Source organism: Balaenoptera physalus (assembly GCF_965194825.1).
Source record: "Balaenoptera physalus genome assembly, chromosome: 2".
In the NCBI taxonomy this organism is placed as follows: domain Eukaryota; kingdom Metazoa; phylum Chordata; class Mammalia; order Artiodactyla; family Balaenopteridae; genus Balaenoptera; species Balaenoptera physalus.
In genome coordinates this window covers 117,298,217-117,324,675 of record NC_138883.1, presented here as the reverse complement: position 1 = coordinate 117,324,675, position 26,459 = coordinate 117,298,217, and the positions used below count along the sequence as shown (strand labels likewise).

Below are 26,459 nucleotides of genomic sequence, written 5' to 3'. Positions count from 1 at the left end.
CCTTACAGATGAAAAATGGTAACTCATCATTTTGTATTTCCAAGATTGTTAGTAATGGTGAAAACTTTTTTTTTTTAACTTTAATGGGCTTTCCACTAACTTCTTTGAGGAACCTACTTACACCATCTGCCTCATGAGATATCTTTTACTTGTGATTTGTAAAAGTTCTTTATATAGACTGGGTATCAATACAATCTTTTACAAATGTTAAATTTTTTCCCAGCTTACCAGTTGATAATTTGATTTTGTTTATTATGTTTTATCGCATGGAATTTTACAGTTATATAATAAACTCTGTCAGTCTCTCCTATATGGTTCCTGAATTTTCTGTCTTCCTTTAAAAGATACGTTAAGTGATGAAAATAGTTTCTATATTTTCTTCTAACAGACTTAGAAGTTTTAAAAATACGTCTTGATACATCTATAACTTGTTATACATAAGACAGAAATACAACTTTTATTCCTTCTATTAAATGGAGGTTAATTATCTCAACATTATTTCTTGAATAATTATTATTTCTTCATTCATTAGAATTACTCACTTAACAAGTATCTATTTAGTGCTACTTATAAGCCAGGCTCTGTTCCAGGTGATGGTGATACTCCACTGAACAAGACAAACACCATGAATGCGTTAATAAGAAGAGAAAATTTCTGAGTATTAAGTGTTCTGAAAAAACACAACACAAAAGCTAAAAAACAAAATACAGTGGTATATTACAGTGATGTTCTGGTAAATGTTTAACAACTGGCTCTGGTTTGTAGCACTTCTCACTGTAAATACTCCCTCTATGCCCAATTTTGAGCTACTGAGCCATGTCATCGGGTTTGCAAAATTTCCTGAAAATTTAACAACTGGCTTGGGAACAAGCCACCAAGTGCTCCACTGTGTGACAGTGACCAAGGGGCTAAGCTGGGTGGGTAGTCATGGAAGACCTGAGAAGGGATCATCTGAGGATGACGGACAAGAAGCCAGACAGTTATTTGTGAGGGAAATGCAGTTCTGGTAAAAGGAACAACAAGGGCAAGGGCCTTGTGATGCACATAAGCTTGCTTCTGAGGAATTACTAAAAGCTTTTTTCCTTCTGTGAAATCCCATGACGTTTGCAATGCGATCTAAAAGCCTACTGGAAACATTTTAAGACAGGTGCTGTTTGGTAGTAATATCTTGCCTTTCTGGGACTAGCTCTATGTTTCCTTATCTTTGTAACTCCCCAAACATCCAGTGCAGTGTTCGGATGAACATTCTATTACCCTGGGAGCAGCTCCACCTATCTGACTCAAATTATGTCACTCAGATGTCTCAAGAGTGTTAAACCAAGGGGTACTGACTTGACGAAGGTGCCTATACTTGCTGAACTTGCCAGTCTGGTATTAAATACAATATATATCAAATGTAAGCACCCTTGTAGAAATACAAGCTTTATTTCATGGGTTAGGGCCGTAACCAAAACAGATTATTTTAGTTTTCTTATTTTGGTGTGAAGTAACAGCACAATGAAGGAATCTACTTAGCAATATTCAGAGTACACAGTCAGCATGTGGCATGGTACCTCCCAAAGAGTTTATAACCTGGTTGGGAAAACAATACAAATACACATAAAATAACAGAAGAGTAACAACTATGGTAGTACTAGATCATGTGTTATCATAATTAAGTGCCAATATCAGTGGCACATACATACAAGAGAAAAGCTGTATGTGCTGAAAAAGGTAGAGAAAGATTTATGAGGGCTTCATGGGGCTTAGTCTGGGCCAAGAAAGATTAACTGAATTTTAGTTTTAGTTGAAAAACCCTTTTTTCAAGGGGGAAGTGACTGAAGAGAACAGACTGGGGAAAAAGGCTGCATAGTGACAGGAATTAGACTGGTTTCATTAGAAAGTGAGCTAAACTGGGGTTAAAGGAAAATAAGGTTGGATAGATAAAACAAAGGTAGACTGTGGAATAAAGCAGCCTGGTGATTCTGGAGAATCTCCAAAAGCAATGGAGAGGCAACGTGAGTTCCTGAAAGATGTGGAGATGGAGAGAAATTTAATGAAATGCTGTTTTAGGAAAATGAGTCACTAAGTACTCTTGTGTCATCAAGGAGACCCCCCCACCCCACCCCAGAGCTCAGCAGCCCACATCCGGGTAAGGGTGCAGACAGATATTCATTAAGATTACTTTAATAACTACCTTAATTTCTAGAATCTGAAAGTTCTAAGAAAGACATAGCCTATGGGTTGTGCTTGACTGAATCTTATGAAAAAATGGTAGCCCTGGTTACATTTTAATACTTCTAACTTAAATAACTCTCTCCCCAAGTCATCCCAGAGAGGCAGGAAAGAATACCAGGACTTCACTCTGTTTAGGAATTTACTTTTAATGACCTAAAACTAGGTCATCTCGGTGATCATATATTCTGGACTGAAAGTTGGTACAGATTCTACACAGTAAAGAGTCAGGGTGGGGACGTCTGGTCTTGGGTGGACAAGATGCAACCAACTGGCTCCAGACGTACAGGCACTTACCTAGCAATCCCCTCCTTGGTGTAGAAGACAGAGTAGGTAAGGTTGTCCCCGTGAGGATCTGATGCAGGTGTCCGCCATGTCAATTTGATGAAGCGGGTAGAGACCAGGGAGGCCACGACATCCCGAGGAGCTGAAGGCAGTGGTCCAGTTGTGGCTGGTGCTAGATGGTCAGTAGTGGCACTGGTCAGTGAAGTGGGAGGTAATGTTGGGATGGCAACATCTTGTCATGTGCAAATATTGGGGAATATGAAGGGCAAACCACGACGGTTTTAAAAAAGAGAACAGAAAAAACAAAAAACAAAAAAGAAATAAACAAAACCACGATGGGAAATAAAATAAAATGAATGAACATAAAAAAGGCCATTAAACTGAAGGCTAACATGCAGGCCAGGGGTAACTACTGAAAACTAATGGGCACTAGTCAAGGCACATCACTGCAGAGCAAGCAGACTTTCTGGTCACTATAATGGTTGTGGGCAAGGGACAGCGAGTGTGACAGCTAAGAATAAAACATTTCACAGAAGGACACATCAGTGCCCAAGTAATTTTCTTTAATTCTGAAAGCAGCATGCAACATCTGTCGAACTTTGCACATAAAAGTCTTATATATAATAAAACCTCAATATTTTTTTCCCACTTTATCAAAATATGGAATAATGTGTGTAGTATGGATGGGCCTAATTACACTCAACATAGGCCCCAGACTATCATGACCTCACTGCAGAGCTGTGTGTGCCTTTAGCTCTGCAGGAGATTCAAGAGCCAGATCTTCAACTGGAGTCTAATATTAAAGTTTGCTCACTGTATTTGGCAATACCCAGGGAAGTCTGATAACCTTTCTCAATTCACTAAGTTATAGCTCATTTCCTCTTATCAATTCATTTGACTACAACAGTATAAAATCGTGCATCAAAAATTCCAAAGTCACACAAATATAATACTTATTAGGTAGCATATCTGTTTGGTACAGTCCTCACTGCAGTAATAGATTACGACGGCTTGCAGACCTCAAGGACTTGATGGGACAGATGAAGCAATGGCAAATCAGAGCTCTGCAAGTCGAAAGCCTCTGTCTGTATGCCTGGAGTCAGCCCATTCTGTTGTTGGACACTTCTGACTTTAGAAGTCCATTCCTAATATTAACCTAAAATCTCCTTCACCTTGGAGTATACGTTTAATCTCACAATTTTCAACTGACGGAATTTATTAGAATTCTGTCATAACCTTAATGGGGATATATTAGAAGAGAGGCAGAGAGGAAAGCATGACAATTCTGGATCTCGTTTTCAATGAAGTGGTAGGACAACCACCTCCTGAAAATGTCTATGAATTACAGGAGAATCTTTTAAAGTGAGGCAGTCTAAATAAATATGCCACAGAGAATAAATTCTCCAAGGGAAAGGCAGAGGAAGACCAACGTAAAGTCTCTAGACAGCTACCATTTATTGAGCACTTTCTACATGGCACTCTCGCTCTTTACATGGACTCATTCAATCCTTACAACTCTGTGAAATAGGTACTATCATTGTATCTCTATATTATATATGGAGACTGACATTTAAAAAGGCTAAATCACCCTTCCTAGGAATAGGAAGTGGTGGAGTGTTAAAATCAGCCATGGTTTCTAGCTTAAGAGGCCTCTGGATTTAGCCAATAGAAGTTTTTGGTCCTTGTTGTGCCACTCAGGGTTATGGGAGCAGTCAAGGACTCTTGTTTGTTTCTGTCAATTCCCCTTGCCCCCAAGTCCCGTGAAGGCAATGCAAAGGGCCCAGGATGAATGCCTGCACATGCAGTAGGTGTTACAGGAGAAAAACCCTGAGCTTGTGGGATTTACCACTTTCCTAGCAAGGGAAAGCAAGCTCCAGACAAAGAATGGACCTGCTGTGGATATCTTTTTTTTTTTTTTAACATCTTTATTGGAGTATAATTTACAATGGTGTGTTAGTTTCTGCTTTATAACAAAGTGAATCAGCTATACATATACATATATCCCCATATCTCCTCCCTCTTGCGTCTCCCTCCCACCTTCCCTATCCCACCCCTCTAGGTGATCACAAAGCACCAAGCTGATCTCCCTGTGCTGTGTGGCTGCTTCCCACTAGCTATCTATTTTACATTTGGCAGTGTATATATGTCCATGCCACTCTATATGTAATTTAATTCTGTTGTGTTTGGAGACATACTTTGTATGGTTTCAGCCTTTTAAAAGGTACTGAAACTTGTTTTCTGTCCCAGCATATAGTATCTCCTGGCAATTGTTCCATATGTGCTTGGAAAAAACCTGTATCTGTAGTTGTTGGGTGGAGAGTCTACGATGTCAGCTAGGTCAAGTTGACTGACAGGATTGCTTAAGTCCTCTATACTCTTTCTAATTGTTTTACCAGTTTTTGAGAGTAGGATATTGAAATCTCCAACTGTTATCATTGATTTATGTATTTCTTTGAATATACCAATTATAAATGCATATACATCTAACAAAAGAGCCCCAAAATATATGAATCCAAAGAAATCTGTGAAAACCTCAAATATTTGGAAATCAAAAAACGCACTCCTAAATAACCCGAGTCAATGAAGAAATAGCAAGAAAAAATTTTAAAAATTTTTAACTGAATGAAATGAAAATACAACATATTAAAAATGAAGGGATGCAGTTAAAGCAGTGCTTAGAGGGAAATTAAAATACCTTTACTAGAAGATAAGTCTCACATGAATTACCTAAGGTTCTACCTTACTGAAGAGTGTAGACCTTAAGCTTTTTTTCTTTTAATACAGCAGGTTAAGCTTTTTCACACACACAAATAAAGGTAACCATGTGAGGTGATGGATGTGTTAACTAACTTAATTGTTGGAATCCTTTCACAATGTATATGTATCAAATCATTATGTTCTACACTTTAAATATATTACCATTTGTCAATTATACCTTAATAAAGCTGGAAAAAATTAAATTAAATTTTAACCACATTCTTAAAAAATTACAAGGGTAAGAAATTAAGAGAAGATGTAAGCTACCAAAATAAAAAATAAAAGAGGGGTCAATGTTATGAATCCCACAGATATTAAAAATTATAAGGGAATATTATGAACAAATTTATGCCAATAAATCAGACAACTTAAAGGAAATAAACACGTTCCCAGGAAGACAAAAATTACCAAACCTACTCAAGAAGAAATACAAAATCTAGACAGAACTATAATAGATAGAAAAATTTAAATAAAAATCTTCCCACAGTGAAAAGTCCAAGCCCAGACGGTTTCACTGGTGAATGCTATCAAATATTTAAAAGAAGAATTAATACTAATCCTTCACAACTCTTTCATAAAAAGAGTAGAAACACTTCCAACTCATTTTGTGAGGCTAGTATTACTCTGATATAAAAGCCAAAGATACCACATGAAAAGAAAACTACAGAACAACCCTCGTGATCATAGATACAAAAATCTTAAACAAAATATTAGCAAACCATATTTGGTAACATATTAAGAGGATTATAAACCATGATCAAGTAGAATTTATCATAGGAATTCAAGACTAGTTTAACATCCAAAAACCAATGTAATATATTAACAGATAAAAACCTGATAATCTCAATAGATGCAGAAAAAGCATTTGACAAAATCAAACACCTATTCATAATAAAAACTCTCAACAAATAAGGAAAAGAAGTAAACTTCCTCGACCTAAAAAACCTATGGTGAACATTATACTTAAATGGTGAAGGAATAAATGCTTTTTCCCCAATGTTGGAAATAAGGACGTTAGCTCCTGCTTCTTATATTAAGCATTGTACTGGTCCAAGCCAATGCAAGAAGGCAAGAAAAAGAGAAAAACTGAATAAAGATTAAAAAGGAAAAAGTAATACTGTTTTTATTTGTAATTAATAATTAACTGAGTAGAAAACCCTAATGAATCTAGCAAAAAAAAAAAAAAAGCTACCAAAATGAATAAATATGTTTAGCAAGGGCATAGGATACAAGGTCAATATATAAAAACCAACACTATTTCTCTATACTAGGAATGAACAATCCAAAAGTAAAATTAAGAAAACAACTCCAATTACAACAGCATCAAAAAAGAATAAAATATTTAAGAATAAATTTAATGGAAGAAGCGTGAGATTTGTACCCCGAAAACTACAACTCATTGCTGAGAGAAATTTTTTAAACTCTAAATAAATAAAGATCTAAATGAAAAGATCGAAATAAATAAATGTTCATGGATTAGAAGACTTAATGTTGTTAAGATGATAAGCTGCCCCTAAAATTTAATATTAAGATCTGCAAAAGATCTAGAATAGCCAAAATAATTCTGAAAAAGAAGCAAATGGTTGGAGGACTTGGATTACCCAATTTCAAAACTTACTATAAAGCTCTAGTAATTGAGACAGTCCACCATATGAATAGGCATATAGATCAGTGAAAGAGAATTGAGAGTCCAGAAGTATGCCCCTATATTTGTGGTCAACTGATTCTCAGCTAAGGTGTCCAGAAGTTTCAATGTGGTAAGAACAGCCTTTTCAACAACTGGTGCTGGTACAACTACATAACCCCATGCAAAGCAATGAACTTAGATCCTTACTTAACACCACATACAAAGATTAACTCAAAACAGCTCCTAGACTTAATAGAAGAACTAAAACTTCTGAAAAAATATACAGGGGAAAGTCTTTGTGCCTTGGGTTAGAAAAGTATTCTTAGACATGATAACAAAAGCACAAGATACAGAAGAAAAAAACAGATAAGTTATATTTTATTAAAAATAAAAACTTCAGCACATTAAGGAAAACACAACTAAGTAAATGATAAGCCAGAGACTGGCAGAAAATGTTTCCAAAGCATGTATCTGATGCAGGACTTGAACATATAATTCAGAATATATATTCAGGATCAGAATATATAATGAACTTTTATAAATTAGTAAGAAAACAAGCCAATTTAAAAGTGGGCAAAAGACTTGAAAAGTCATTTCACCAAAAAGAACATACAAATGGCTAATAAACATGTGAAAATGTGCTCAACATCAATGTCATTAGGAAAACGTGAATTAAAATCACAATAAGATACTACTACAGGGACTTCCCTGATGGCACAGTGGTTAAGAATCCACCTGCCAGTGCAGGGGACACGGGTTCGATCCCTGGTCCAGGAAGATCCCACATCCCGTGGAGCAACGAAGTCCTTGTGCCACAACTACTGAGCCTGTGCTCTAGAGCCCATGAGCCACAACTACTGAGCCCACAAGCCACAACTACTGAAGCCTGTGCGCCTAGAGCCCATGCTCCGCAACAAGAGAAGCAACCGTGATAAGAAGCCCATGCACTGCAACGAAGACCAAACACAGCCAAAAATTAATAAATTAATTTAAAAAAAAAGATACTACTACACACCCACTACAACGGTTACAAACAAAAAAGGTACACAGTACTTAGTGTTGGAAAAACTGGAATCCTCATACATTGTTGGGAATGTATTAATTGTTTCAATTGATGAACACGAATTGTCTCCATTTATTATTTACATCTTTAATTTCTTTAAAAAATGTTTTATAGTTTTCTGAGCGTTAAGTTGTGAACTTCTTCTGTTAAATTTATTAAGTATTTTATTCTTTTTGATGCTATTATACATGAAATTGTTTTCTTAATTTCAATCTCAGATTGTTCCTGCAAGTATATATAAATACAAATGATTTATGTATACTGATACTGACTTGCTAAGCTTATTTATTAGTTCTAATAGTTTACTCATGGATTCTTCATGATTTTCTGTATACAAAATGATGTTATCTGTAGAGAGTTTTACATATCATACTTCAATAATACTGCTGAAAAGAATGAAATGCCTTAGACTGACTAGTTGCAACAATTAAACAATATTTTTTTTCTAGTGTAAAATAGCAATAGTTACTAAGTCCTAGGACCTTTCTGTTGCTCAAAGCACCTGAGCTTAAAATCAACCTATCTGAAGTCATCACAAAATTAAAATGTCCAGAAACTACTCAAAGGTTTCACAGGTATGCCAACTGATTATCAAGGATCCTAAAGCATAAGTGAACTATACAGATATCTAGGCCAAATGTAGTAAAAATCTGTTACTTAAAAAAAAAAAAAAACAGGTCTGATTATATTAAGAATTAGGCTGGTTGCTTTTCCTTCTGCCACCAGAGTTCATTTGTGAACATAAAAGATCTGATGATGTGCTCGCTTTGGCAGCACATATACTAAAATTGGAACGATACAGAGAAGATTAGCATGCTCCCTGCACAAGGATGACACGCAAATTCGTGAAGGGTTCCATATTTTTAAAAATTCTCTAGAAGGGATCAATAGCAGAATAACTGAGGCAGAAGAATGGATAAGTGACCTGAAAGATAAAATAGTGGAAATAACTACTGCAGAGCAGAATAAAGAAAAAAGAATGAAAAGAATTGAGGACGGTCTCAGAGACCTCTGGCACAACATTAAACGCACCAACATTCGAATTATAGGGGAAGACAAAAGGAAAGGGACTGAGAAAATATTTGAAGAGATTATAGTTGAAAACTTCCCAAATATGGGAAAGGAAATAGTTAATCAAGTCCAGGAAGCACAGAGATTCCCATACAGGATAAATCCAAGGAGAAACACGCCAAGACACATATTAATCAAACTATCAAAAATTAAATACAAAGAAAAAATATTAAAAGCAGCAAGGCAAAAACAACAAAAAACATACAAGGGAATCCCCATAAGGTTAACAGCTGATCTTTCAGCAGAAACTCTGCAAGCCAGAAGGGATTGGGAGAACATATTTAAAGTGATGAAGGAGAAAAACCTACAACCAAGATTACTCTACCCAGCAAGGATCCCATTCAGATTTGACGGAGAAATTAAAACCTTTACAGACAAGCAAAAGCTAAGAGAATTCAGCACCACCAAACCAGCTTCACAACATATGCTAAAGGAACTTCTCTAGGCAGGAAACACAAGAGAAGGAAAAGACCTACAATAACAAACCCAAAACAATTAAGAAAATGGTAATAGGAACATACATATTGATAATTACCTTAAATATAAATGGAATAAATGCTCCAACCAAAAGATACAGACTGGCTGAATGGATACAAAAACAAGACCTGTATATATGCTGTCTACAAGAGACCCACTTCAGACCTAGGGACACATACAGACTGAAAGTGAGGGGATGGAAAAAGATATTCCATGCAAATGGAAATCAAAAGAAAGCTGGAGTAGCAATTCTCATATCAGACAAAATAGACTTTAAAACAAAGACTATTACAAGAGACAAAGAAGGACACTACATAATGATCAAGGGGTCGATCCAAGAAGAAGATATAACAATTGTAAATATTTATGCACCCAACATAGGAGCACCTCAATACATAAGGCGAATACTAACAGCCATAAAAGGGGAAATCGACAGTAACACAATCATAGCAGGGGACTTTAACACCCTACTTTCACCAATGGACAGATCATCCAAAATGAAAATAAATAAGGAAACACAAGCTTTAAATGATACATTAAACAAGATGGACTTGATATTTATAGGACATTCCATCCAAAAACAACAGAATACACTTTCTTCTCAAGTGCTCATGGAACATTCTCCAGGATAGATCATATCTTGGGTCACAAATCAAGCCTTGGTAAATTTAAGAAAATTGAAATCATATCAAGTATCTTTTCTGACCACAACACTATGAGACTAGATATCAATTACAGGAAAAAATCTGTAAAAAATACAAACACATGGAGGCTAAACAACACACTACTTAATAACCAAGAGATCACTGAAGAAATCAAAGAGGAAATAAAAAAAATACCTAGAAACAAATGACAATGAAAACACAACAACCCAAAACCTATGGGATGCAGCTAAAGCAGTTCTAAGAGGGAAGTCTATAGCAATACAATCCTACCTTAAGAAACAAGAAACATCTCAAATAAACAACCTAACTGTACACCTAAAGCAATTAGAGAAAGAAGAAAAGAAACCCAAAGTTAGCAGAAGGAAAGAAATCATAAAGATCAGATCAGAAATAAATGAAAAAGAAATGAAGAAAATGATAGCAAAAATCAGTAAAACTAAAAGTTGGTTCTTTGAGAAGATAAAATTGATAAACCATTAGCCAGACTCATCAAGAAAAAAAGGGAGAAGACTCAAATCAAAAGAATTAGAAATGAAAAAGGGGAAGTAACAACTGACACTGCAGAAATACAAAGGATCATGAGAGATTACTACAAGCAACTATATGCTGATAAAATGGACAACATGGAAGAGATGGACAAATTCTTAGAAATGCACAACCTTCCGAGACCGAACCAGGAAGAAATAGAATATATGAACAGACCAATCACAAGCACTGAAATTCAAACTGTGACTAAAAATCTTCCAACAAACAAAAGCCCAGGACCAGATGGCTTCACAGGCGAATTCTATCAAACATTTAGAGAAGAGTTAACACCTATCCTTCTCAAACTCTTCCAAAATATAGCAGAGTGAGGAACACTCCCAAACTCATTCTATGAGGCCAACATCACCCGGATACCAAAACCAGACAAAGATGTCACAAAGAAAGAAAACTACAGGCCAATATCACTGATGAACATAGATGCAAAAATCCTCAACAAAATACTAGCAAACAGAATCCAACAGCACATTAAAAGGATCATACACCATGATCAAGTGGGGTTTATCCCGGGAATGCAAGGATTCTTCAATGTATGCAAATCAATCAATGTGATACACCACATTAACAAATTGAAGGAGAAAAACCATATGATCATCTCAACAGATGCAGAGAAAGCTTTCTACAAAATTCAACACCCATTTATGATAAAAACCTTCCAGAAAGTAGGCATAGAGGGAACTTACCTCATTATAATAAAGGCCATATATGACAAACCCACAGCCAACGTCATTCTCAATGGTGAAAAACTGAAACCATTTCCACTAAGATCAGGAACAAGACAAGGTTGCCCACTCTCACCACTATTATTCAATATAGTTTTGGAAGTTTTAGCCCCAGCAATCAGAGAAGAAAAAGAAATAAAAGGAATCCAAATTGGAAAAGAAGAAGTAAAGCTGTCACTGTTTGCAGATGACATGATACTATACACAGAGAATCCTAAATATGCTACCAGAAAACTACTAGAGCTAATCAATGAATTTGGTAAAGTAGCAGGATACAAAATTAATGCACAGAAATCTCTTGCATTCCTATACACTAATGATGAAAAATTTGAAAGGGAAACTAAGGTAACACTCCCATTTACCATTGCAACAAAAAGAATAAAATATCTAGGAATAAACCTACCTAAGGAGACAAAAGACCTGTATGCAGAAAATTATAAGACACTGATGAAAGAAATTAAAGACGATACAAATAGATGGAGAGATATACCATGTTCTTGGATTGGAAGAATCAACATTGGGAAAATGACTCAACTACCCAAAGCAATCTACAGATTCAATGCAATCCCTATCAAAATACCACTGGCATTTTTCACAGAACTACAACAAAACATTTCACAATCTGTATGGGACACAAAAGACCCCGAATAGCCAAAGCAATCTTGGGAAAGAAAAACGGAGCCGGAGGAATCAGCCTCCCTGACTTCAGAGTATACTACAAAGCCACAGTAATCAAGACAGTATGGTACTGGCACAAAAACAGAAATATAGATCAATGGAACAGGATAGAAAGCCCAGAGATAAACGCACTCATATATGGTCCCCTTATCTTTGACAAAGGAGGCAAGAATATACAATGGAGAAAGACAGCCTCTTCAATAAGTGGTGCTGGGAAAACTGGACAGCTACATGTAAAAGAGTGAAATTAGAACACTCCCTAACACCATACATAAAAATAAACTCAAAATGGATTAAAGACCTAAATGTAAGGCCAGACACTATCAAACTCTTAGAGGAAAACATAGGCAGGACCGTCTATGACATAAATCACAGCAAGATCCTTTTTGACCCAGCTCCTAGAGAAATGGAAATAAAAACAAAAATAAAGAAATGGGACCTAATGAAACTTAAAAGCTTTTGCACAGCAAAGGAAACCATAAACAAGATGAAAAGACAACCCTCAGAATGGGAGAAAATATTTGCAAATGAAGCAACTGACAAAGGATTAACCTCTAAAATTTACAAGCAGCTCATGCAGCTCAATATCAAAAAAACAAACAACCCAATCCAAAAATGGGCAGAAGACCTAAATAGACATTTCTCCAAAGAAGATATACAGATTGCCAACAAACACATGAAAGGATGCTTAACATCACTAATCATGAGAGAAATGCAAATCAAAACTACAATGAGATATCATCTCACACCGGTCAGAATGGCCATGATCAAAAAATCTACAAACAATATATGCTGGAGAGGGTGTGGAGAAAAGGGAACCCTCTTCCACTGTTGGTGGGAATGTAAATTGATACAGCCACTATGGAGAACACTATGGAGGTTTCTTAAAAAACTAAAAATAGAACTACCATATGACCCAGCAATCCCACTACTGGGCATATACCCTGAGAAAACCATAATTCAAAAAGAGTCATGTACCACAATGTTCATTGCAGCTCTATTACAATAGTCAGAACATGGAAGCAACCTAAGTGTCCATCAACAGATGAATGGAAAAAGAAGATGTGGCACATACATACAATGGAATATTACTCAGCCATAAAAAGAAACAAAATTGAGTTATTTGTAGTGAGGTGGGTGGACCTAGAGTCTGTCATACAGAGTGAAGTAAGTCAGAAAGAGAAAAACAAATACTGTATGCTAACAGATATATATGGAATCTAAGAGGAAAAAAAACAAAGTTCATGAAGAACCTAGGGGCAAGACGGGAATAAAGACACAGACCTACTAGAGAATGGACTTGAGGATATGGGGAGGGGGAAGGGTAAGCTGTCAGAAAGTGAGAGAGTGGCATGGACATATATACACTACCAAACGTAAAATAGATAACTAGTGGGAAGCAGCCGCATAGCACAGGGAGATCAGCTCGGTGCTTTGTGACCACCTAGAGGGGTGGGATAGGGAGGGTGGGAGGGAGGGAGACGCAAAAGGGAAGAGATATGGGAACATATGTATATGTATAACTGATTCACTTTGTTATAAAGCAGAAACTAACACACCATTGTAAAGCAATTATACTCCAATAAAGATGTTAAAAAAAAAAAGAAAAAAATACACTTTAGTTATAAATGAGATTTTGTTTAAGGCCTTTTACAGATACTGAGATACCTGTTTTTTTGGTTTGTTTTCTGTGATGTAATATTTTTTGTTACATCAATTTGTGTTAATGTTGAAGCGTACTCATATTCACCTCCTTGGTAATGTATTGTTATCATTATTTTATTTTGCCATTGTATGTGTTTTGCTAAGATTTTATTTGGGACGCTTGTATCTATATTCATTCAAAAGGCCAGGTCAGGTGTTTCTATTATGATTAAGCTGGCTTTCTAAAAGGACACGAGAAATTCTATATTTTTTCTGTGCTGTGCAAGAGTATAAATAATTAATATGAGAGTAATATAAAAATTATCCATAAAGCAATTCAGATCTGGAGTCCTAATGTGGAAGGATATTCATCAACAATTTTAAAAAATCCTGGTTGTTATATTTAGATTTTCTACTATTTCTTGAGTCAGTAATTATTCCTTAAAATCATTCATGAGAATTTAGATCAATATAGTAAAGTGAGCATGCTCATTACCTTATGGGGAGGAAAATAAAGGAAAAAGTGTAACAAGTGTAACAAGTAGATCAGAAATGTTGCAGAATGCATGAAAGCAAGACAGAAGAATAGAGCAGATATAGGGAGCCAAGTGCTACCCAACATGCTGTAGGGCAGCGGTCCCCAACCTTTTTGGCACCAGGGACCGGTTTTGTGGAAGACAATTTTTCCACAGATCGGGGCGGGGGGGGGGTGGTTGGGAGGAGATGGTTCAGGCGGTAATGTGAGCGATGGGGAGCGGCAGATGAAGCTTCACTTGCACGGCCCAGGGGTTGGGGACCCCTGATGTAGGAGACGCTGTCGCAGAGATGAGCGTGGTCCCGTGTAGTCCCAATGCCATAGTCAACAGGTGGGTATAAAAAGTGGAGGAGTAATTCCTCAGGGTGATGAAGTGGGAAGCAGTGCTCAACCTCCTCCCTCTGCCCCTCCCCGCCACACTGCTTGCAGTGTGGCCCAGCAGTGGGAAGCCCTCAGAGGTTCTGGTTCACAAGGCGCCAGCCCACCCCACCCGGTAACCCTATCGGTGACCAAACTACACAGAAAAGCATAGGCAGAGAAACAGAGGGTCTTACAAGCCTTGCAAAATATGAATTCGCTGTTTTTGTAGGTTAGAAAATAGTCAGACATCAGTAATAACATTTGGTTAACCTGCTTTGAACCACCAGGAAAGATCGATACTTAATTGCATTAAAAGAAGGAACAATATCCACAGGTAAAATTGCAAAAAGAAGAAACAAAAATAGCAAAAAACACTTTTCAATAAGTAAAATAAATATTGTCAGTCATGATCAAGAAGACCATTGCATTCACAGAAAAGAATCAACTCGACTTCTGCCTTAAGATTGAAATTTCTTCACAGAAAATCTCTTTGCCAATACCTAAAGAAATGAGTAAAAATTAAGAAACAAGCTACCTCTCTCCCATTACAAAATGTATCAGGAAGGAAGGAAGGAAGGAAGGAAGGAAGGAAGGAAGGAAGGAAGGAAGGGAGGGAGGGAGGGAGGGAGGGAGGGAGGAAGGAAGGAAGGAAAGAAAAAGAGAGGAGACCTAATTCAATTTGAGCAGAGCTGGGGATAAACTTGACTGCTCCTATGTCTGTTTCAATCCCTGGAAACCATTCTGGTGAAGAGACAAAAACCTGAGAAATTTTACTAATATTCCCAAGTCTGGAGAGATGAAAACTGAGGAGGCAGCTTTATCTTTTGACTTTTCTGATCAATAAGTAATAGAAATTACTGGGGAGCAGTGAAAGCATGAGATATATTGCTGGGTGGCCTCATCCAATTGCCAGAGTAAAAACACTGATGATAGAAAAGATTTTCAAGAATGAGCAAAAAAAAAAAAATCTAAAAGAGTAATGTGAAAAGTATATTGGTGTTGACTTTTAGGAAGGTGAGTTGCCACCCTCTATCAAACTAGAAATGATAAATCCTTCCAGGAATTTATGCTAAAGAAATACTTGCACTTGTGCCCAAAGATGCAGAGATGCTCAATTTCCATGTTGTTGATATCAGCAAAGTTGCTAACATCCTAAATGTCCATCAACAGAGACGTGGTTAAGTAATTTAAAAGGCTACCTTCCCAAGGAACACGGTGAAGCTGTAAAATTGGCTGAGTTAGATCCACATGTCAACACTAGATTTACCATCAACTCATTTGCTTAAGTGAAAAAGGAAGTTCCAGAGCAGCATGGATAATATTATCTCACAAGTAGATTTTCCCACATGACACCGAAGACATAAATACACACATATGTAAATGCCTCAGTGGGGGAAAACAATGAACACTCAACCCTTGGCGGTGGTTATCTTTAAGAAGAGTTCAAGAGATATGGAAAGGGGGATTTCTTGGTTTTGCTGTACTTAATTGTTTGATTTCTTTCTATGACAATATGCTCATGTTTCACTTGTATAATATTTGCTTAATAAACATAAAACATGCTAAAAAAAAAAAAAAAAAAGATCTGATGATCACATCACTTCCCCAAACTACCTACAGAATAAAGTCCAAACACCTCAGCACAGTGTTCAAGGTCCTCTACAGATTGGTCCCATCCAGCTTTCCAGTCTCATTTCCAGGACATGCTGTGCTCTATGTTTGCCTGGTTACTGAACAAGAATGGACTTTCCAGGTCTGTACCTATGTTCACACCACCATTAGGTTTAGAGCGATGAACAACATGTAAATCTGACTCGAGTCAAAGACAACTGGGAAATTTGTTTGAGAAAAGGTATTATACCTTGAAAATTTGAACATCAAAAATGCTGTTAGCTTTGACCTGCTGCTCAAACGCTTGGCAGTAGCTTCACGCTGGCACTTTCACTGATACCTAATGATCTCAATCAGCTCTTAAGTGGAACTAACTGAAGTGATCTATGTGAGATCCTGAAGGATTATGTTTCTCCTGATCTAGCTTTTTGTTACTTGAATTAATCATCAGAGCTACTCTTCATTTTTCTGAGAAATCACTTTCAAAATCCAGCTACATTGTGGTTGATGGCTCCAGTTTAATGATACATTAGATTTGTGACAAAGTGTCACTTCTAGTACATTATAATTATGAGCTTAACCAATAGATCTATGCACTTAAAACAGTTTCTAGGTAGAGATCATTAAATTCTGTGCTGGGCACGTTGCTCTCGGTTAAGTGGATCCAGTTATCCTAATTTGACACCCACTCATACCAGCCAAGTGAGCTGTGAGCAGGCACATTTAAGTTTTCTTTTGAAACTCTGCTTTGAAATTTTCAAGATTTGTTTTAAAAATTTGTTTCTTTTTCATAATCTTTCTTTGAAGACAGATTAGTTTTAGAACTTCTTTCAAAATCTTCTCAACTCCTTCAGAAGTTAAGAAAGTATCTTGGGGAAAATGTCTCTTTTGCTGCCCCCACATTTCCTTGTGTAAAGGAATTACTTTGTATTCCCCAAGAACATCCACAGCAGCATTATTCAGAATTCAGTGTTCAGAACTGAGTCAGATTTACATGGTGCTTATTGCTCTAAACATAACAGCGATGTGAGCACAAGTACGGTTCCACAGAGCATTTCTTTGCGGAAACAATCATATTTGGAAGATTGTGGAGATTGGCCATGCTTATCAGCATGTTGAAGACTCACAGCAATTTTGCAGGAGAAAAACCGGTTCAGTTTGTTAACCTAGCATTTCTCATTCTTATTCGATCATGAAATCCCTTTTCCCCCAAACTGTAATCCAGTTTGAGCAATACTGAACTAAATGATACGTGAGCTAGTACCTAGCAGAGAGATCCTTTACAAGAGCTCCTGCCTGAAAACCTCCAGTCATTGTTCAACTGCTTAGGTAGATAATCTATTTCATATTTTTTAATTTAAAAATCAAAATGCGATAATAAGCTTGTTATAAAAGTTATTTATACATTACATAAATATACAAAGTATAAGAATCAAAGTTTCACTCTTCATCATCTCCAAAATACCACTGTTAAAAGTCTGGTGCATGTTCTTCCAAATATTTTCCTTTTCATGATACACTTATACATACACATAAGTATGAGAATGAAATTATACCAAACATGTTGCTTTCCAAACTGCTGTATGATATAATGTATCTCTAAGAGCTTCCCATTAGTATATATAAACAGACCTGAATATTCCCCATTGCTGCATATTATTCTAAAATACAAATACATCACAATTTTATTCATCATTTCTTTATGTTGCTTACATTTATGCTGTTTAATTAATTAATTAAGGCTCCTATGGGCAATGTTTCTGTAAACTTTCCTATACATGTATCTTTGTGTACAGGTATACACATTTCTGTAAGACAAATTCCTAAAAGCGAAAATGTCAAGCCAAAGGTTTGTAAATGTGAAAGCTGAGAGATGAAGGTTATTTTGGCTTCAGTTTTAGGACAAAGGGCCAAATACATTTCTGGGTCCACCACTTTATTAAAATACCCCAGACAACAAATAGGACAAGAAAGAGGAACACAAACTCCATTTTGGACGAAACTGAGTGATATCTGTAATCCCAACCCAAAATATATGAAAAAAGAAGGGAGAGAGAAGAGAAGTAAATTAATTAATGGAGCAAAGTCAATCTAAGTGCCTCCAGAGGGACACACTGATGAGACTCAAACCAACCGACCTTGAGGAACTGGCAGCACTTCAGGAGACAGGGATGATGTGGGGGTAGAGGACTTAAGAGCTTTTAAATTTCCAACTCACCCCTGAAGATGGGAGGTTTACACTCAGGAGAAACTAAATCAGAGAGGCTGTGGGCTCAGAGGAGACCATCAGAGGGATTAAGACCACATACTAAAAACATGGAACTGCCTATCTCCCTCCTCAACAGGTTCCAGTAGGTTGGCAACCAGGTAGGCTTACTATCACTAGGTAGAAGACTGAAGCGTCCCTCTCTGAATAAACTGAGCAGAAGCAGAGAAGACTCAGAAATACTGCTATCCAGTGAGGTCCCAGCAACAGTCATAGAAAAAATTGGCTACCCAATTATTCTATAATAAAGCTCAGCAGTTAAAAAGCTTTACCCCCAAAATGGAAAACAGGGTATTTACACAATCTCAAGGTGTAACACCTAAAATATTTATTAATTACAAAGAGAAAAATTATAACTTCCCAATGGAGAAATCTGGCAGAAACCACCATAACCACATGATCAAGTTGACATTACCAAATAATAAGACATATTCATATCATGTACCCCTGATTTGGATGTATTGAAAAGGGCACATCAATTCTGTAGTATTTGTCCCCAAAAAAGTCCATACCTTAATGTAATCATGAGAAAACACCAGACAAATGCAAACTGAGAACATTATACAAAATACCTGACCAATACTTTCTGAAAGTGTCAAGGGTAGGACAGACGAGGAAAGACTGAAGACCATTTGCAGATTGAAGGAGACCAAGGAGATGTGACAACTAAATGTAATATGCAATCCAAAAGTGGATTTGGAACAGAAAAAGGGCATTAGTGGAAGAACTGGTGAAATCAGAACAAACTTTGTAGTTTGGTTAATAATTAACCGATGTCAATTTCTTAGTTTTGTTTACAGTATCAAAGTTATACAAGATGTTACAGTATCACAGTTATATAAGATGTTAACATTAGATGAAGTTGGTGAAGACTATATTGTAAGAACTCTGCACAATCTTTGTAACATTTTTGTAATTCTAAAGTTACTTCAAAATAAAGTTTTAAAAAAGGCCCATTTATATAAACAAAGCTTTCAACACTTTTTAAAATACAATACTTTCAAATATGAATGAATTTCCAAAGACTACTTTGACAAGTATTTGGGGGTAGTTCTCTTATTTGATCAAATTTCCCCAGTTTTTTCTTCTGTTCCCTTTATGATATGGTTCCAGAACCTTTTTATAAACTCTCAAAACAAAGTTGCCAAAACATACACAAAGACACTATCTATTTTTGTTATTGTAATAAAAATTAAGAAAGCTTCCTGGCATCCATATCACACTGATGAAATCTACAGAGCCAGCAGTAACCTAAAAGCCATATGATTTCTCATATGTGGTACTAAGAAGAATTTCACTATCCTATACTGCAATTATGTAATTATTTAAAATTAATTATATACTGCTTGTACAGAGCTATATGAAAAGAATGTTCTCTGTAGAGCTGTGTTAATAGTGATTATATTAGCATTAACTTACATGAACCTTTAGGCACAGTTCAACAAGATAGTTGAAAAGAGAAATTTATATTTGTTAGCATCATTGCTTTTCCTTAATTCTGGCAAACTTCTGCTCCTCCAAGGGTTATTTCAGATATCATATTTTTCCATACTAGAATTTCCATTTAGTTCTTTTTTACATTTCCATTTCTTTACTGAACTACCATTTGTTCCCTCACTATGTTCATATTTTCCTTTATATCTTTGAACACATTTATAATAGCTGCTTTAAAATTCCTTGTCTGCTAATTTCATCATGTCTTCCATTTCTGGGTTTGTTTTCTACTGATTGACTTTTCTCCAGATTGTGGTTCACATTTCATTTTCCTTTTTTTTGGCCACTAATTTTGATTGTATGCTAGACATTGTGTATGCTACCTGTTGGTTGTTTGAATTTTGTCATTTTCTTAAGTAGAGTGTTGAACTTTGTTCTGGCAGGCAGTTAACCCAACTTGTTCCTTTCAAGGTGTGTTTTAAGCTGTTAGGATGGTTCTACAGTAGCCTTGAACCTAGAGCTGTATTAGCCCTATTCTTAAAATACAGCCTTTCTATAGTATCTGCTGAATACCTGGTGTGTTTTATGAGGTCTCTCTCTACTCTAGTTGAACAGAATGTGAGTATTTCTCACCTCTGTGTATGCTCCAGTAATTTTTCAGCTTTCCAGCAGCTGTTCTTTCCTTAGTAGGTGTTCTTTGTCTGGACTGTGGAGAGTTTTGCTCTGTTTATGTGCAGCTTAGTATTTAGTAAAAGACTCAAGGGGAACCCTATACAGTTTTCTTGAGCTTCTTTGCACATCTTTCTTCTCTCCAGCAGCCTGCCCCACAAATTCCACTACCTTTCTAGCCCTAAACTCTGTTCTCTGTCTCCTTAGCTCACTGAGACTGCTAAGCTGCCTGCTCCCCTCTCCCAACCCTGTACTCCAGTCTGGAAAGTGCTTCCAGGAAGAAAGCTGGGGGTCATCTCTTAAGGATTATGGTCCTGCATATTTTCAAATGTCTAGGAACATTTATTTCATTTATTTTGTCCAATTTTCTAGTTGTTTACATGAGGAGGGCCAGTCCAATACTGGTTACTCTGGAATGCATACTCAGAAAAGTATAACTTCCAAGTACTTTTAAAATATTACAATAATACCCTTATTATGTCAATACCATTTCAAAGAATTGTAATTAAAAAAAACCCATTGTATTAAAAGCATTTCTAAGCTCTGATCATTATAGGAAACATTTATGTATTTTTATATTAATTGTTGTATTCATTTGTTTCCTTTGCAGGAACTAATATCTACTACACATTCAATAAATATTTGCTCAGTGACTGAATAAATAAAAACTAAGGAAACACTTAAGAACAAAAATATGTAATTGTGGGGATATGAAGGACTTTAAAATATACGTTTACATCATAAAGAAAACTTCTGAAGCTGAATTTCTAAAGAGGACTTATTTAATTTACGTGAAAATAAATACTTTTAACTACACAAAGCTAGGCAGTTTCCCCTAACATTCTAATCTAAGTAATTCTCTTATTAGCCAAAATGATGTCTGTGTGTATATAAGTAAACATATGCTATTCAACTTTCAAATTAATCTCAAATTATTTTTCTCTAATTGGTAAAAGTTTCACCCAACTTCTTTGCTTTATCAAATAAAAGTTACATGTATTCAACACTCAATTTCACAAGATAGGTCTTCAAGCTTTCTTATTAGTAAGTAGTTTTGAATTCATATAACGTTCTACAATTCCAACTCCATTACACCATAAGCACAGTAGTTGGCCCAGGATAGGGTTAATGAAGTACTCAATGGTTGTGCTAATGAAGCCCAACCTGCACTCTGGATTCCTGAACAAAAGGAAAATCGTTCTATGGCTACAGGAAACACTTCTCATCCCAGTCAGGTTCCTGGGAGTGGATGAAGGAGTGACCAGGATGAAAAGTATCACCACCTCAAGAGCAAAACCAACAAACAGCTGTCCTAATGATGCATGAGGCACTGGATTCTTGTAAAAATGCAGTTCATAATTTCTCAATTTTTCAATAATTCTTTTTCTTCCGCCTCTTGTCTTACCTTATACATTAAGTCTGGTCTCCAAAAGAAATTAAAAAAAAAAAAATGACAGTGAAAGCATCCTGGCATTTCAGATAGTAACTATAAGGTAATGTCACCATAGTACCGTTGGGCCAAAGAGATAAGCTATTTTTATAATTGCCATTGGAAAGTCAATCAAAATTGCCATAAGTGCTTGTCCCATTCTGAAATTATCATAAAAATATATGTATGAATGTTCAAGTATCTCAGTGTTCATCCTTAAAATTTCTCTACTGGGTCCTACTCCACAATTCTAACAGAGAAGTTCATTTTCCCCCACTGTAGATACCTCAAACAAAGCAATCAAAAAATCTTGTAAGCATAGAAAAACAACGAGAGTCCAATAAAAAAACAATCTGTTCCTTCAGATTAAAAACATTCAAATGAAGCATTTACACTCAATGGGGAAATGACAATTATACGAGACTATTAATCACAATACTTTATTAAAAGTAAAAACACTAACACAATGTGAAAAGAGCTGCAAATTATTTGCTCCTGAGAGTAATCTGTCACATAAAGGAGCCACTGAAAAATATGTGGCAGTTATAATGAGTTCAAGGCTGTATACTGGTTGTTCCCAATGGCATCTCTCAACAGATTAGGCATATTTCATGAAAGCTCATTAGTGAGAAGCATAAGAAAAAGATTTCTCCCTCCTTTCTCAAACTAATACAATTCATTGTTATTTTCAAATTTAAAATATAATAATATTGAATTAAAGAAAGCTAAAGCAAAGGAGTAATGCTACACAATGGTGGTGATTTAGGCTCAGCATCCTCTTGTACTGTCACAATCTGATTTATAAACATCTGCTTTCAAGAGACTCATAAAGAAATAGCTGTAGCTCCGCTACCTATTGCCCTATCCCATTCTGCTGGATGCTCCCATGTGGGAGTGAGTGTTAAGAATCTTAAGATTTTTATAGATTCTGAAGGTTCAAAGTACAGGTTTAGAAAATAGAGGCAGCTTTTAGTTGAAAGTAAGGAATAATTTTTTAAACATAAAATTCTATTCAACAGTAGAATGGGACGGATGTCTTGTGAGAAAGAATTCCCTATCACTGGAAAATAGTTAAGGGTGACTGTAAAAACAATCACTGTGGGCTTCCCTGGTGGCGCAGTGGTTGAGAGTCTGCCTGCCGATGCAGGGGATACAGGTTCGAGCCCTGGTCTGGGAAGATCCCACATGCCGCAGAGCAACTGGGCCCGTGAGCCACAACTACTGAGCCTGCGCGTCTGGAGCCTGTGCTCCGCAACAAGAGAGGCCGCGATAGTGAGAGGCCCACGCACCGTGATGAAGAGTGGCTCCTGCTTGCCGTAACTAGAGAAAGCCCTCGCACAGAAACGAAGACCCAACACAGCCAAAAATAAATTAAAAAAAAAACCAAAAAAACCCCCAATCATTGTAGAGGTAAAATTTGTAACTCTAAAATTCTATGAATTTCTGAAACAGTAAAAAATGGTCTTCCCAATAAATCTCAAGGATTCTATGCTTAACATATCACTTGTTTGAAATGGCACAAATCTGACTGTTCTGTACTATTAAAAAGATACTTTATAATCAAATTGCTTTGTGAAATTGTGACATGAATTTAAGAATTGACAAATACATACTACTCTCCTTCTGGGTTTACTGTGACAGAAACAATGATTTATTTGATGCCTACTTTTGATCTATGAATCATGTTCCATATTATGATTCATATTATTTAACTTCTTGAAGCAGAAATCAAAAGGTTTATTTCACATGCAAACAACTCCCAAATATCTTGAATCTCCTTGATATATTTATGCAAATTCAGATACCTTTATCCATACCGGTATAATGAGGAGCCTCTAATTAATTCTAAAACTATGTGTCATTTCCCGAATATTCATAAATATTAATCCCAACAGCAGGATTAAAGCAGATACGCTCATGATCCCTACTCATATTAAATAAAATCCACACAAATACTTATAAGTCAACAACCCTGATGTAGAAATTGATTTAAAAGGATCCATTTATAAATTAAAGACACAAATTGAACTGAATAAATACACATTATTTATTAATAATATTTACCAAAATGGTACATATCAGGCAATGCTGGGAATCATAAAGATAAATGACACAAATGATAGAAGACACAAATCCTTTTCCCAGTGATCTTACAGTTTAGTAGAGAAGAAACTGTATGCATCAAATGACTATACTATATATAAAGTAGGAAGTAGACAGTGCTAGGAAGGAGATCAAACAAATGTAAAATGAGGTAAAAAGTAAGATCTATTTTTGCTGGAATATTGTCAAGAGCACTGCAGCTGAGGTGGCATTTAAAACTGGATCTTAAAAAATATACAGGATTTGGTCCTGGTAGAGGGAATTTTATCTTATGAACAAAGCAACTTAAGTGATAAAGTATAAGGTAAGTAAGGAACTGAACTTAACTGAGCTCGGTGGGGTAGAAGCTATACGTCCACAGAATTACCAGTGTTTAAATGGATCTGTCAGTCAGAAAGGCTAGGTTCATATCCTGGTTCTCACACATATATTAAATGTGTTATCCTGGGCAGGTTATTCTGAGGTTTTTAAACTTCATTTTTCTTAAGTATACATACAAATAATAACAACGTCCACTTTACTGTGTTGATGTAAGGATTAAAAGAGATAATATATTAAAAGCATTTAGCATGTTCCCTGGCACAGAGTAAGTGTTCATTTAATATTAACTTACTATTATCAATAGTAATAATTGATCTATTTTGTTAATTGAAAGTGAATGATATTGGAACAAGTTGAGCTGAACACACATATCTACCTTCCCTTCCAACCAAAATCCCCTGAAATTACAGAAAAAACTACTTGAATAAGAAAATATGCCATCCTTAAAATTAAAATGTTGAGGAATTCTTAAAAGATAGAAAGTGGTTTGGTGAAAACAAAAGAATAGAGAAAATCTACAGCCAAACCTCACAGAGGAGAAAATAATTTTCAAACGAGCATGAAAGAGCAAGACTAGACATGTTCCACAGATTAAAGACATGAGAAAACACGTGGGTAATTAAGTAAAAAACTATCTTTGAAATACCTTGGCCAGATATGTTTTCTCTTCTGCTCATACCAAGCCACATATTGCCCTGGTTTTACCCTCGATCTAAAATGTTAAAACCCCTTCCCCAAAAAGAGTACTTGGGAGAAACTTTTATGAATAGACTCTACATAGGTCAACAACAGGCAGACAAGGATAAAGATAAATACGTACAGAAAGCTAAAGCATCTGGAAATAACACAATAAAAGAAGTTTACAAAACTCAAGAAGTAATAATCAAGGGAACAGAATAAATCAGCAAACAGGAGAAAACTTCAAAAGATGTTAAAGACTTGAATACCATAAAACAAGAATAAGTCATTATTTTAAGAACTTTTAGATATCTTAGAAAATAAAAATAAATGCAGGAGAGATATCTGGTTTTGGTTCTGGCATGTAAAGAGCTTGAAAGTCATCATTCCTGTCCTTACAACACGAAAAAGCTGGGGAAACTTACAATGAATGACTTTTCTTGGATTTTCCGAGATTACAAGGCAAACTGCTGCCCCCAAATCTGGTGAGACAGGTGCATCCAATGACATACAGCAACCAAGATCTGCTTACAAGAATCAGAAGCCACTGGAGCCATAAACTGGTAGGAACACTTAAACGGTAATTCTGATGAATTGCTGGAGGTTGAGAGGAGACTAGTGTCAGAATAAGAAATTCCTAAGGGCCACAGTCTTAGTATTTTTATGGGCTTTCCCTATAGGAACTCTACCAGGTTCTCACCAGGAGGATGCAAAAAAGATCCCCTCCTGTCTCAGGCAGGGGCTGTGAAAGAGTAACCAACCATTGTGAAACATGCTGAGAGCCTTTTCCTTAACAAAAGCCTACTTTCCAGAGGAAAAGATTTTGCTGGAGAACAATTCTGAAACCTTTATTCCAGTTGGAGGAAAGGAAGTCCTACCCCCTCCAACTTCTTCTAGCTTTCCTGTTTCACCTAAGGGGAGAGGGGGTAAATACAACAACCGACAGTCAACATGGGACAGAGCTTCCATGTAGACTGGGAACACTATAGGCAGGGAAGGAAGCAAGGAGGAAAAAGCTATACAACTAGAGAAACACCTGTGAAGGTCACAGCCATGAGACACAGGCCCACTTAAAATCTGAGACTTAATCAAAAGATTATAAAATAATGGTCCTCCTTCTCCACAGCATAACATCACACAAATGAGGCTCAGGTATAACAGTGGATTATAGGTGAAAGAACTGCAAGAAACGCTCTCTCTGAGGAACAGAAAATAGGAAAGTTTCAAAGTCAAGAGTAGAAGCCAAAACAAAAACCAAGTACGCCTCGGAATTTGAAGTGAGTTATCTGTAGCTACAACAAACATTA

General features: G+C 36.2%; 1 protein-coding gene across 11 annotated transcripts in view; it reads right to left on the bottom strand.

The window, feature by feature from the left end:
- NEO1 (neogenin 1) overlaps positions 1-26,459 on the bottom strand; it is a 247,610-nt gene that overhangs the window by 63,454 nt on the left and 157,697 nt on the right. For 9 of the 11 annotated variants that reach the window (XM_082443646.1, XM_082443644.1, XM_082443653.1 and 6 more), the window contains one exon: positions 2,512-2,731. In XM_082443646.1, the coding sequence (XP_082299772.1) occupies positions 2,512-2,731 (220 nt within the window). The remainder of the gene's footprint in view (positions 1-2,511; positions 2,732-26,459) is intronic. The other 2 variants (XM_082443645.1, XM_082443648.1) reach the window with 1 other exon arrangement.